The sequence below is a fragment of the Pholcus phalangioides genome, unplaced genomic scaffold (assembly GCF_987345545.1).
Source record: "Pholcus phalangioides strain wild (caught in Gottingen) unplaced genomic scaffold, Ppha-v1.0 ptg000005l_1, whole genome shotgun sequence".
In the NCBI taxonomy this organism is placed as follows: domain Eukaryota; kingdom Metazoa; phylum Arthropoda; class Arachnida; order Araneae; family Pholcidae; genus Pholcus; species Pholcus phalangioides.
Genome location: NW_028301598.1, coordinates 9908357 through 9922779, shown reverse-complemented (window position 1 = coordinate 9922779; position 14423 = coordinate 9908357). Strand labels below are relative to the sequence as shown.

At 36.1% G+C, this 14423-nt stretch overlaps 1 protein-coding gene across 1 annotated transcript in view; it reads left to right on the top strand.

The window, feature by feature from the left end:
- Positions 1–14423, top strand: part of LOC149086269 (TATA element modulatory factor-like) — a 76949-nt gene that overhangs the window by 41557 nt on the left and 20969 nt on the right. The window contains exons 13-16 of the mRNA XM_089232292.1: positions 2271–2322; positions 2493–2690; positions 6436–6490; positions 8010–8111. Coding sequence (XP_089088418.1) covers positions 2271–2322; positions 2493–2690; positions 6436–6490; positions 8010–8111 — 407 coding nt within the window. The remainder of the gene's footprint in view (positions 1–2270; positions 2323–2492; positions 2691–6435; positions 6491–8009; positions 8112–14423) is intronic.

Below are 14423 nucleotides of genomic sequence, written 5' to 3'. Positions count from 1 at the left end.
TCTTTATTTGCATACGCATGCCTGCACCAGTTTTTTTGGCTCATCAGTTTATATTGATTTTAAAAAGGTATTATGTAGTAAACTTGCATCCAAAACACTTTGCATTGCAACAAACTGATTAAATTACAATCTTATCGTGTAGTAAGAGCTTTGCATTTTATATGAAGGTACTGTTTTTAAAGTATGTGCGATAGTATTTGACAGGGTTCATATAGGTCAGGAAAAATCAGGGGAAAAAGTTTTTATTTAAAAAAAGTAAAAAAAAAAAAAAAAAAAATCAGGGGAAAATAGTCCATTTTTGTTCCAAAACCTGGAAATTTCTGACAACTGACCTGGAAAATCATTGCAATTGTCACTGATCGAAAGCAAAAATAATAAAGAAAAAACATTTTCCCTTTGAAAAGGGATATTGGGTGTGTAAATTGCGATCTCATAACATCTTACTCATTGATCATCCTCAAATCTTGCAGTGAAATGCAGAAAAAAAAAAACCTGTAGGAACTGCAGAAGAGAAACAATGATTTTGTAAGATCCTAATGCAGCGAAACCAACTACATCTTTGACTAATTATGTCACAAATTAAACACATGGGAGTTTAAATCTTGTGGACATTGGAATTAATGATGTCCCACTCATCCTATAATAATTCAAGGATGTTGGAGAAATTTTTAAGGTAATGTTTTCAGACAGAGTGATATTGCAGAAAAGGGGAAATCTTGTATTCCTTGATTGTGCTCTTTTTTTCTTGCAGGTGCATTAGAAAAGCATGAATACGTGTGTAAAAAAATTGATAATTAATAATCTATGTTTATGATGCTATGATAACAATAAATTTTGTAATTAATTTTACAATTTAATTATAATTAATTTATATAAAATTTTCGAATAAAAAATTACATGGAATTTTTTAAAATTTGACCAGAAAACCTGAAAAAGTCAGGGAAATTTTTTCATGAAAGCTTAACTCTTAAACTCTTATTTGAAAATTATTAAATTGTAAATGCTTTATTTAGTGCAATTTTATACCATATGTGTATTTGATATTTTTATCGCATTGTAGCAATTTAAAATAATCTCTGTGCAAATACACAATTGACAATTGCCATCATTCACTTCTGTATTTTATTTGCCTCAAAATTCAATGAGGTTCATATTACCTGAGTCTTTGGCTATCAAAGGTAGGTCAAATCTATTGGATGACTGAGTGTCTAGTCCCTATTGTGGCTGATTTGTGATTTCATTGTATATCAGATATAAACAAGTGAGTGTTTTGTGTGTAGATAAATTTGTATTAACACTTTCGGGTCTAAGCCCAAGCCTGACTCGGGATACTGTTTTTGTTTAAGGGAACTAAGCCCGAGTCTAACTCTGGCTTAACTTTTAACTCTAGTAGCTATAAAATGGCTGAATATATATGTTCCCGGTGTTTTTAAACATAATTTATAAATCTTCTAGTTCAGCAGTTCTCAACCTTGTTTGACTCGGGGAGCCCTTTTTATGTATAATTTTTATGGCTGAACCCTGTAGGCCTCTTTTTTCATTTATCTGTCAAATTTACTTATTTATTTTACTTTCCTTGAGTCACCGCGGAGCCCCTGGGCAGTGCACACAGAGCACCAGTTGAGAACCGCTGTTCTAGTTCAAAAAAAAAAAAAAATTATATATATATATATAATATTAGATGGCAGCAGCCAACGGATGTAGCTTTATGAAATGATGTAGAAGTAATTATAGTGGAAACACATTTGTCTTCCTATGTAAGGTAGCCATGTTTGTTGATGACAGGATGATATTTTTTTAATAAAAACCGTTTTTAGATATTTGTACAACATTTGGATAAGTTTTTATTCAGAATTGTTTGAAATTTTATGTTAAAAAAGGATGTTTTCTTATGCGGAACTTTTTTAAAACTCTAAAACATACCTTTTTTAATTATTTTTCATTAAATATTAATTTATAATACCTTTAAATAATTGCTATATTATGAAAGAAAAGAGTTCGAAATTTATAGCTAAAAATAACTGTTGAGATGTATATATTCTAAGTACCTTTAAAAAAATCATGAAAAGGGCCAAAAACCCTCAGTTCATAGGGACAAACAGTCGAAATAGCTCAGACCTGAAAGTGTTAAAAACTATGTGTTTTTTCTCTTATTTAATAGTTTTATAATTTTGTGACTCACCAGCTGCATATATGTTTTTAGTTTTTATGATACTTGTCACACTACAAATTTGTTTTAATGTGTAAATATTTTTCTCCCCATAATATAGCGAACTCTCAATTCTTCGAGCTTCCTGTGCAGCCAAAGATAAAGAAATACAGGTTAACCAATTCATTTTGTAGTATATATTTTTTGTTCTTCAACTTATTAGTAAGCTGTGTATGCATATCCGATAAACCTTTCTAGATTGCAAGATTCTAATTATCCTTTTTAATTCTCAAAAAGTTCTTTTATATTATGAGTTGTTAAGATTTCATATTCATGTGCACAGGATCTCACACTTAGCGTTGAGCTAGCTGCGAGTGAGAAGTTACGAGAGGGTCTTGATCAAGCTCATAAAGAAGCCAGTCGTGATAAAGAAGCTTTTGTGATTCAGATTGAAGACTTGAGGAATAGTCTCAAGGTGTCTGAAGAAGAGGCCAATAACAGAGAAAGTGCTTTGAAGGATGAAATATCTAGGTTACAGTTGGTGCGTCTCTTCTAGAACCATTATTTATCAATGTTTTATTGCAGCATGAAAAATAATATTTAAGAAACAGCAGTAGTAACTAAGTACAAAATAAGTATTTATCTCACTAATTGAGGCATTAACATGAACAGGATTAGCAGGTTTTTGATGGTTTAAACGGTCACGTCATGAACTTCAATATTGCTTTTCAATATAAAAATTTCAATTGGTAATACACAAGTTAATTACATGTAATGTTTAATATAACTATGCTATTACAAAGAATAAATACACTGCTGGCCACCCAAATTGCAACACCAAGAAAGACAAGAGATATCGCAACAATATTTATTTTGTAGATAACATGTTGACCAAGCATCAAATGATTAAATTTATAGACTTCTGTGAAGTGTGGTTCCTACCAAAAGCAGTAGCCAGAGTAGCCGCCATTGTTGGAGATCACCGCTGCCACACGCCTCGGCATTGATTCAAAGAGACTTTGGATGTGTTCTTGGGGTACAGCAGACCAAGCAGCTTCCACGCGTTGCCAAAGTTGATCTGGTGTGGCAGCTGGGGATGTAATCTGGGTCAATCGTTGAGCAACCATGGACCACATGTTTTCTATCGGTGAAAGATCCGGAGAGCGAGCTGGCCAGGGAAGCAATTCAATCTGGCGATTGACGAAGAACCTTTGCACAATGCGTGCCACGTGTGGTCGCGCATTATCCTGTTGAAATATGGCTGTGGGCAAGCCCTGAAGGTAAGGAAGGACAACTGGCTCCAACACCTCGGAGATGTAGCGATGGCTTTTTAAAGTACCGGCAATGCGTACTAGAGGAGTGCGAGAGTGATATCCAATACTGCCCCATACCATAATACCCGGTGCAGGACCAGTGTGGTGGTGCATAACGCAGCTGTTCAGCATGCTCTCTCCACGGTGTCTCCAGACTCGAATCCGACCATCGTGGTGTTGCAGACAGAAGCGTGACTCGTCAGTAAAGACAATTTCATTCCATTGTGCCGTCCACATCCTTCTTTCATCGCACCATTGGCGGCGGAGACGTCTGTGGTTCTGCGTCAAGGGTAGACGAAGCAATGGACGTCTTGCGGACAGACCACTCTGCTGTAAACGGTGTCGAATGGTACGCGCAGACACTGGATGATGCGGTACAGACTGAATGTGCTGTGCTATGGTTCGTGATGTGGCTAAGCGATCCGTCACTGCCATACGCACAATACGCCTGTCATCACGTGAAGTGGTGCACTGAGGTGGATGCGATCGAACATGTCGGTCCGTCGTACCCTCCTGCATCCAACGATCACATATCCGCATTACAGTTGTTTGGTTTCGTCCAGCACGACTACCGATTTCCCTGAAAGATAATCCACAATCTCGGTAGGCCACTATCCTTCCTCTGTCGAACTCGGATTCTTGATCAAAAGATGATTGCTGTTTTCTACGAGGCATAATTGATAGTTTTTTTGAAAAAACCACAAGAAAAACACAATTGCCGTACTTCAAATCGTCGAAATCTCCAATCCTTAAATAGCGCTTTGAAGTGGCGCCACAGGCGCGCGTGATGTGCGTCTGCGCTGAAATTCTAATCATTTGCATATCTCACCTCCGCTAATGCATGTTGTAAATTTCATATTATTTGCATGCTTCCTTCAGGGTGTTGCATTTACGGTGGCCAGCAGTGTACTTAATTTCATTGTAAAACAATTTTCTACTGTCTACAGAATTATTTCGGATAATATACATATATGTGTTTTTTTTATGAAATATACAATTTGAATGAAGCATAGCATAAAAGCTGAAGGAAAAAAAATAGAAATATTTGATATTCTTCAATTTAAGATCATTCTTGACCTTTGAAAATTTCTTTAACTGCTTATATTTGTGTGTATATAGCTGTAAGCATCTGCTGTACTCTTTTTATAATAGGGTAAGTGTTTAAAAAGGTGTTTTACACTATATATGTAATGCTAATTTCTGTTATTAAATTCTCTAGATAATCAATGATACTTACAACCATGCCCTTATTATGCATAGCATTAGAATATATCTAGCAATCAAAATACTGAATTGTAGAACTAAAATGTCTTTTAATTCAACAGTGCTGGCTTGTATTTGATGCTTAAAATACTCCTGTAACTTATTCTTAGAGCAAAAGTAGAAATGACTGAGTTTGACTATGACATGGTATATTTACTGGCATGCATAATGCCATGGCTTTCCAATTCAAGCTGCATCTAAACGTGAAAGAAAATGCTTTGGGAATCAAGTCCTGCCAGCTCTGATTTGATTGAAAATACTCTTTAAAACTGTGGATTTATACAACCTGAGCTAAAAAAGTTTTAGATGAGAATAAATGAGTTTAGTTAATGCATTAACAGTTGCTGCGAGAGAATTTTTTTACTAAGGAATGAAATTTTGTTGTGATCATAAAATTTGAAATATCAAAATAGATTCTCAGTAATTATAATTCCAAATATAAAATCTTTTAATCTGCATAAAAACAAGTTTTTTTTTTTTGTTATCTAACATATTTATCAGGTTAAAAAAACTAGTTGACAGCATTAACAATAAGTTTTTGACTCTTTTAATACTGAGTTGGTTCCTCAGGTCAAAACCCTAACCCTGATCCCCCTATCATACATATTTTATTATATTTTTAAAAAAAAGGTGATCCTGATGTATTCCCAAGGGACCAGCATGATCCATCCAGGGAATTTGTTAAGAGTTAGTACACATCCATGCCTGAACTAGGATTCGAACCCAGGCCTACACAGTGAAAGTCCAGTTCCCTAAACACTCAACTGGCTGCTCCTCCTAACCGGCATAAACTTTTATATATATATATATATATATATGATATTTTGCTTAGCAAATTGAACACAAGTAATCAGTAGTTTAGATAAATAAATCATAAAATTATATTTATATGTTCTAGACTCTTTTTATGTCAAAAAATTCTAAATTGCAAATTATAATTAATATTTTGTTTTAATATTATATTAATAATTATATAATTATATTAATATAATATTATTATTGTAATGAATTAATATTTATAAATAAAACATTGTAATAAGCAGAAAAGTAAATGCTTCATAATTTTATACCTGTTATGTTCAAAACATTATCCAAAAGTATTCATTTAGGTTTTTGATGTCTTTTCACAGTTTAAACTAGTTTTTAGCACTTGTCATGTCAAAAACCAAAAGCCAAACCCTGATAGGGAAGCATGTAAATCACTAAGAAAAAAATACAGTATATGACAATATTTTTTTTTAAATAGAAACCAATGCCAAAAATGGCATGGAAAAGCAAGCAAGTCACTAGAAAGAATCATTTAATTTCTGTAACTGTCAAAAGACTGTGTTTATGTTATAAGTAAAAATACCTAAAAACTTGTGTTTGGCTGTAAAATTAATTTTTTGTGACTTACATGCTTTTCCCATGTCATGCCTCAATTTTGGTTTGACATTAAGATACTTGAATTCATTGTAAAGAAGGAATATTGAACTGAGTTGCAGTGTTGAAATCTGGCAGCACACTACGCTTAGCAAGCATCACAAAAACAAACTTCACGTTAGGTTCACAACACGTTCACACACATTTCGCCATGCACCAATTCGTTAGAAATTCCATAGAGGAATGTGTACGAGGTGTGTGTACGGTTGAGTAGTAGTAGTATTGAAATGTGTTTGTTGGAGAATGAATCTTTTTTAGAAGAGTCATATAAGTTTCTTATATTTGCAGAGGCTACAAGAATCTGAAGCTCACAATGAGGAATTAACCAAAAGTATATCATCAGGTAAGTTTATTTATCATGATTTCAGCCAGAATAAATTTTTTTGAAACTTTAATTTGACATCTGATCTGCATCAGGAAAAATAAGGACAATTAATAGAATTGCTTGGAAGACGACACATTTTAGATGCAAAACATTTGTTGTGTTCTTTCGTTCACATTGCTCTTCTTGTTTAATGAAGTTTCCAGATACATCCATCGTTTGGGCATGCTTTGAAATCTTTCTCTGAGATGTGAAGCATGGTGTGCCCAGTCCTTCAGTATTTAATGTGTTCTATTATTACAGATAGCTGGGGGGGGGGGGGGGATTTCTGACCTTTTTTGTATGGGCTCCTCTTGGAGTTTTTGAAGATGTATCTGAATGAACATGACTCTGGGTCCTATATGCCAGTGTCCCCCTGATTTTATTGTATATTCTTACACTTTTGTTTATATATGTATACTTGTATACATTGCTTTAAGTCTTGTATTTGAATGCATACTGTCAAGGGTCTTCTCGGCACCCTAAAATAAGGGCCCCAAACTCCTTGTATACCCTAACTCTCTTCATATATTTATGATCTTGCACGTTTTTTGCAATTATACTTGAATGCACATATATTTGACTCGGGACTCTTCTGGTCCCACGATAGGGACCTCAACTGTGTGTTGAATAATCACTTAAAACTTCTTATTGAACATTTAATTAGTACAGAAACATAGAAGACGGTTGCACACACAATAGGCACCATTGCTATCCTGACATCGCTCACTATTTTGTAAAACACAACATGTTTCTTTGACATCAAGCTCATGCTGCCAAGGCAATGAGCTTATATCATGTAAGCGGCAGAGCCTGGTCGTGCTCAGTCCATCATGTTCTATTTGGGCTCTTCTTAGCTTTTGAAATCTGTACACACCAAAGTAGGTAGAAATGAGACATAGAAAAAAGCTTATTACTAAGTAGCCTTAAATGTCTATTGAATGAAAGTTTCTGGCTATAGTTTTTCACCAAGTTGTTAGTTACTATTTTTACCATTTGTATCACCAATACACCAATCAGCTATGTATCTAATGTATATATATATTTCAGCAATAAACACTTGTTGACAGTATGAAGGAAAGATTTTTTTTTTCTGGGTATTTATGCTGAGGTGAACTCAGAAAGAAAAGTTTACTAGTTTCTGCTGGGAACTGAACCCAGTCCTCTTGCAATCCGGCGGACAAGCACACTATCCATTTACACAGGCAACATGACTGTTCCTTCTATATTTATGCCTGTAGTGTGATCAGCTGAAGTAGAGGCATAGTAGCCCCCCCCCCCATTTAACTTCAGAAAATTGCCTCAGGTGGCGACTGTAGCGAGATTGAGATGATTTTGATTTTTTCCTCTGCCTAATATCCAGAAAAAAGTGTTCCCTTCATACACTAGGGTTGAGAAAAAAATCAGAATTGTCTTAATCTCACTACTTGTTGACAAAAAAGTGAAAATATTTAAAAAAGTAAAAATGTTAAGTCTTGAACTTATTTTATTTTATTTACAGCCACAAGACCATTGGTGAGGCAAATAGAAAATCTACAGTCAAGTTATAATTCTCAAATTGCATCATGGGAAAAGATGGAGAAGAATTTAAGTGATCAGCTCGGTTAGTATAATCTTTTTTTGAAGCTAAACAAATTGGTGGTGCTGTTGATGATACATAGTCACACAATTATTAAACGATTTCATATCAGGCCAAAACTTGATCATGAATAATTTTGTATAGTGAATGCTCTTTTTTTAATGAATTTTTCCCCTTACGTAAATCATTTATTTCACATGAAATGACAAAAGCTTTCTCAAAGAGAAACAGAGGAATAACTGGAACAGGATTCCGAGACAGACATAAATTAATCTGGCTCCAGTAACAGTAATTCTGATTATACAAACAGGCCACAACAGGCAAATTGTTTACAACATTGCAAATTTTCCAATAAGATGGCTGAGGAAAAAGCCTGTAAAAAATATGGATGCCAAATATAACCAAAAAATAGCAACCAAATATAAAAACATATGTCTGAAAAATAATACATTTACTGCCCACAAAAAAGGTTATGGTTGTTCTATCTAAGTATGAATAGCTTCTCTATTTATCCCAATATGTTTATTGTACTTCGTTTTAAACATGTCAATTATGTTGGAATTCCTGCCCCCCCCCCCGGAAATAAGATATTCCATTTATTAACAACCTTTATTAGGGAAAAACTCCTTTCAACACCACAACCTAAAATTGTCCAAAAGGACAAACTAAGCCTCAGAAAAGACGAAATTTTGCCTGCTGTGTTTCTGTCCTGAGCTGGCACACTCCTCCTTAGCATTCCATTAGAACACATCAGGTTCCCCCAATGCATCCATATTGACCAAGCTTAGCATGAACATCTGATTGACGAAGCCAGACAGTGACAAGGAAACCCCAACCTCAAGTCATCTACCAGCTCTGGCTTCTAACACAGCTGGGTTACATGAATTTGCCACAGTTCGCCGCCAGGAACTTATTATATTAGCTGGACTTATCACCACAAGTTATTTGTTAGAGGGTTCTTTTAATAGGAAGAAGATTCTCAATAAGGAAAGTATTAAATCACATAACTTATATTTAATTCATCTATGTAAGGAGGTTAATTCTGCATGACCGCCCTCGTCTACAACAAGCACACACACATATCTAGACAAACAGAGTAAAAGGAGAAAAAAAGAGAGGAACTGAAACTAAGATAAAGAGTGTGGGTGGCCTCTTTCTGGAACGTCGTCGGGGGAGAAAGGCCCTTCTGGGTGGTTTATCCTTCATCCTCCCCGGTGTTTTGCAGCGAAGTCTTCAAAACAGCTTTGACCTAGTTCAAGACCAATCTTTCAGGAGCTTTGAGTACCCGACCGAATCTGGATGTTGGTCCTACATCAACAGTGTTGTCCATGGGAAGATCAGGATCTGAAAAAGATTTGTCACTACAAGAGAACAAATTAGAAAGTGCATTATCGTGTATTTCCAATGGAAAAATTCTTTGTATTGGATGCACAAATGTTCCGGATTGAGACTTCACTATGACAGTTCTTATTTTTTAATCTCTCCCCGGAATCAGCTGAGTGATTCTCGCCAAAGGCCAATCCATTCTTTTTTTGGAATTGTCCCCAACAAGGACGACATCCCCAACTTTCAACTGTGGGTTGATGATAGTTTCTTCTTTCTTTGAATTAGTAGACCCAAATATTCTTTACGAAACCGCTGTCGTAAATCGTTTGACACTTTCTGTCGGTATCGAACTCTCTTTCTGAGGTTGTTAGCTTCGCACTCATCAATGTCTTGCACATTGTAAACCATGTTTTGGTTTAGAAACATCGCAGGTGTTATGGGTGTCAAATCTTCGGTAGTTTAGGACACATAAGTAAGGGGTCTTGAATTGATGACTGACTCAGTCACGCAGCACTGTTGACAGCTCTTCTAGAGAAAGAACAGCTTTTCCCAAAGTTTGCCTGAGCAATTCTTTCAGTGTGCGCACTAGCCTTTCCCACCAGAAAGTTATTCTAAGATCAGGCATGCCTAAAGCTTCTCTAATGGAACTTGCTAAACGAGCACCAATGCAATATGCCATCAATTCTAGATGGGGAATGGTTAATTGCTTCAAGGGGGACACCCTCGATTTTGCTCGTAGCAGCTTAACTTTAATGCCCATTGTTGTTTCTGATCTTACGAAAATGCATGCTGTGTAAGCAGTTTTACAGGCATCGACAAAAACATGAAATTCGGAATTTTCTCTGACATCTATATAACGAGGTATTTCAATATCTTTCAAGCAGGCAAGTCCGTTCGACCAGTCTGAAAATGTTTTCTCAATGTGGTCAGGCAAGGGAGCATCCCAGTTCAATTTCATTTTCCATGTATCTTGCAACAAAATTTTGGGTTTTATTGTGGTAGAACACAAAAGAGACCAATCGAATCGAAAATCTTTTGTGCCAATGCCAATATGCTCCGTTTTGTTTGTCTATTATTTTCAAGAGCATTTGTATTACACTTCAACGTGTCTCTATCCAGGTCCCACAAAATACCTAGAACCGACGTGATTCCTGAACACTTCGATAATAATTTATTGGGAACGTTGCTCTCCCAACCTCTCAAATTAAAACGGCCTCGCGACATTAATTGTGAAGCCTGTTCAATGAATTTTTCTTGCTGTTCTAGGCTATTAACTCCAGTTATACAATTATCAACATAAAATGAATGTTTTAACTGTTGCGCAACATCTGCAAATTCTGATTGCGTATCATTGAGATGATTTATAGATGCAGCAAGAAGGAATGGACTTGAAGAAACACCAAATACAACTCGTCAATGTCTATAAATTATTTCTTTATTGCTAGAAGGAAAGAAAAAACATAAATAATCCCGGTTTCGGGGAGAAACACTCAATTGAAGGAACGCTTTCTCTATATCGGCAGACAAACCTATGGGATGAAATCTGAACCAATCCAAAATGTCTGTTATCAATTCAATCATGTTAGGGCCAGTATACAAACAATCATTTAATGATAATTGCCCTTTTTCTCTAGACGATGCATCAAACATCCCAGTCTAATTTTCATCGTTTCGCTATCTGCTCTCACAACAGGTCTATGAGGCAAATAATGGCAATTTTCATTCTCAATCTCGTTTACTGGAACCTTTTCTATAAATTTCATTTTTTCCCATTCCTGGAAAACGGATTGGTATTCCATTAACATATTATGTTTCTCGGCGAATTTACACATACTTATTAATCTGTTACGCGTCAAATCGTTGTTATTTGATAATTGCGAAGGATCAATTTTGAATGGCAAATCCATTTATAATCTGCCATCATCAAGTGTTTTCAAAGTGGATTTGAAATTTTCAACAATTTTATGTACCTCCTCATTTTCCTTCATTTTTTCTACAGGGCCTCGAATGCCTGACATTTCAAGATTCCACAATTCATTTACATCCTAGTTCATTGAAAGCAACGATGTTATCACTCTATCACTGAAACGATTTTCTGCAAGTTTTTGCTTTCCAATTAGAGTACAACCTAACTTGGTTTCAATTACCATTAAACCACAATTTAATTTAACAGAATTTCCGGTTGCATCAGCTCCCAATAACAAATCAATGTCATACTCGGCCACGTATAAATCTGATATGTCAAGACTTTTTTCTTTTATTTCTTGCAAAGTGGCAAGATCATTAATTTTAGGAATAAATCCACATATTTTATTCTCAGATAGAGCTTCTATGATGCATGAAAAATTGTTTTGCATATTCCTTATTTCCAAACTATACACCGTGTGCATACTTGGAGCAGTCTCCTTCCCCCCAAACATACAGTGAACTATGGTTTGTTTTGATACCCATTGCAACTTCAAGCTATCAATGACCCTCTGAGTAATATAAGAGCGCTGAGACCCAGAGTCTAATAGTGCTCTGACTAATATATCTTTGTCATTGTAACAAATTTTCACTGCAAGAGTTTGCAAATAGACATTCTTTGTTAAGGAGTGATTGGATAACGCAGTGGTGTTTAATACACTGTTAGAATTATCCAAGCTAACATTATTAGTATCTTTATTTGGACACATAATCTCTAAATGGGATTTATCATACTTTAAGCATTTAACTTTACTCTTACAGTTTCGAGAAAAATGTCCCACTTTCAAACAACGAAAACATGCTCGAGTTTTGACAAGTATATTTTTTCGTTCACTGAATGTAATTTTTTTAACCTTGAGACACTCTGCCGACTTATGGTTTTTCATGCAAAATATACAAGTAAAATTTTGCTTACCCCCATTATCAGAATTAGCGTTAACTAACGCAGCAATGGTGGGTGGCTGGGGTTCCTGTTTCTGTGACACACACATTTTCTGCACACCCAGTCCCGTGCGAGCTAGAGCAATCATCTCTTCACTTTTGCTTCGCTTTGAAGAAACTACATCAGTTTATTTAATGAGCGCATGCTACCACTTTCCGATGCATCTTCATTAGAGCAGTTTCTTTCCCATGCTTGGAGAATGAATTCCAGTAGACACGATTCTGCGAGTGGCTCCAGAAAATCAGCAAACTTCTCCTTCGTCTTTCCTAAACTTTCCAATGCTATTAACTTGCTTCCAAGTTGTCGTAAAGCTCTGCAAGATCTGTCTTGTTTCTTCCTGAAGTTGCATTCCTCATGACCATCTGTAGGTCTCAGGACGTATATTTGGACCAACAAATTGTTCCTTCCAAATCTGTCCTTCAACTGCAAAATAGCTTTTGCATAATTCTCTTTGGTCAATGGAAAGCTCTGTACAAGACGTGCAGCTTTTGACTCTGGAACAACAGCTTGCAGCGAATACTGGAATTTATCTTCTTCTGCGATGTCACCATCTTCGTGAATTTTTACGAATTGAGACCAAAACTCCAAGTAATCTCTAGGATCACCACCGAATGTTTTCAACACAAGTTTTGGAAGCTTAAACTTTCGTTTCTGAGAAGTTGAATGACTCCCAATGGAATCCGCATTTTCCAATTCTTTTTCTGTAATACTGCTTATCAGCAAGAATTTATCACGATATTCCTCTGCCAGTTCGAAATCATTTTCGAATTCGGATGTATCCTCGGCTGACAACAATATTTCCGCAATTTGTGCTTGCACTGTCTCCAAGAGGTTAAACTTATCAGTCAATTGTTTCAATGAAGCTTCATGATTCAGTTGCTTGGAATCATCTGCCAAAGCAGCTTCGATACTTGTACAGCATCTCGTGAATGAAGCACGAAGACTTTTACGAGCTGCTTTCAAAGATTTGATTTCCATATTAAGAACATGTATCCTATTGTCACTGTCGCGGACGCCACTATGTTAGAGGGTTCTTTCAAATACAAATACAAATACAAATACAACGCCACAACAGGCAAAATGCCCAACGAGGTGGCTGATAAAAAGATGCCCATAAAAATATGGTTGTCATATGTTTCAAAAATACAGCAACCCAAATAAAAATGCAATTAACACAAATTACAAACAATATATACACATGATAAAATACTATACAATGCCCATAAAGAATACTTATGGTTGTCTTATTCTAAGAATGGATAGCTTCTCGATTTACCCCAACATGTTTATCGTATTTCTTTTTAAACGTGTCAATTGTGTTACAATTTACTACCTCCGGGGGTAAGCTATTCCATTTATTAACAACCCTATTGGAGAAAAATTCCCTGCGACACCATAACCTTGCATTGTCCCTCACCAATCGATACTGGTGTCCCCTTGTAAAAGCAGTCGATTGGCGGTGTACTAAAAGTTCATGGTCCATCCTATCCATCCCATTGAAAATTTTGAACACTTCGATCATATCTCCTCGACACCTGCGTTCATCCAATGTAAACATATTCAAAAAATGAAGTCTTTCTTCATAACTCAAGCCCTGTGTGCCAATAAGGACACGCGTAGCTCTTCTCTGCACCCCTTCAACCAAGTCTATGTCCCTCTGTAGGTATGGTCTCCAAAACCTTACAGCATACTCCAGTCCAGGACGAACTAAGCCTCGAAAAAGCGGAAGAATGACTTTAGGAGAACGCGAAGAGACCTTTTTGAAAATGAGACCAAGCATTCTATTCGCTTTTTTGACAACCGCTGAACAATGTTCAGAAAACTTAAGTCGCTCGTCAATGAGAATTCCCAAATCGGTGACTCTAGTTGCATCCGGGATAGTGACACCATTCAACTCGTAAGAGAACCGTGGGTTGTTCGAACCAAAATGAGCGACCATGCACTTATCTACGCTAAACGTCATGCTCCATTCATTTGCCCATGCTGCAATCTTGTTTAAGTTGGTCTGGAGCAACTCCCTATCGCTTTCATTTCCGATTACCCCCATTAGCTTCACATCATCTGCGAATTTGCTAGTAATTCCATCGATACCCTGATCGAGT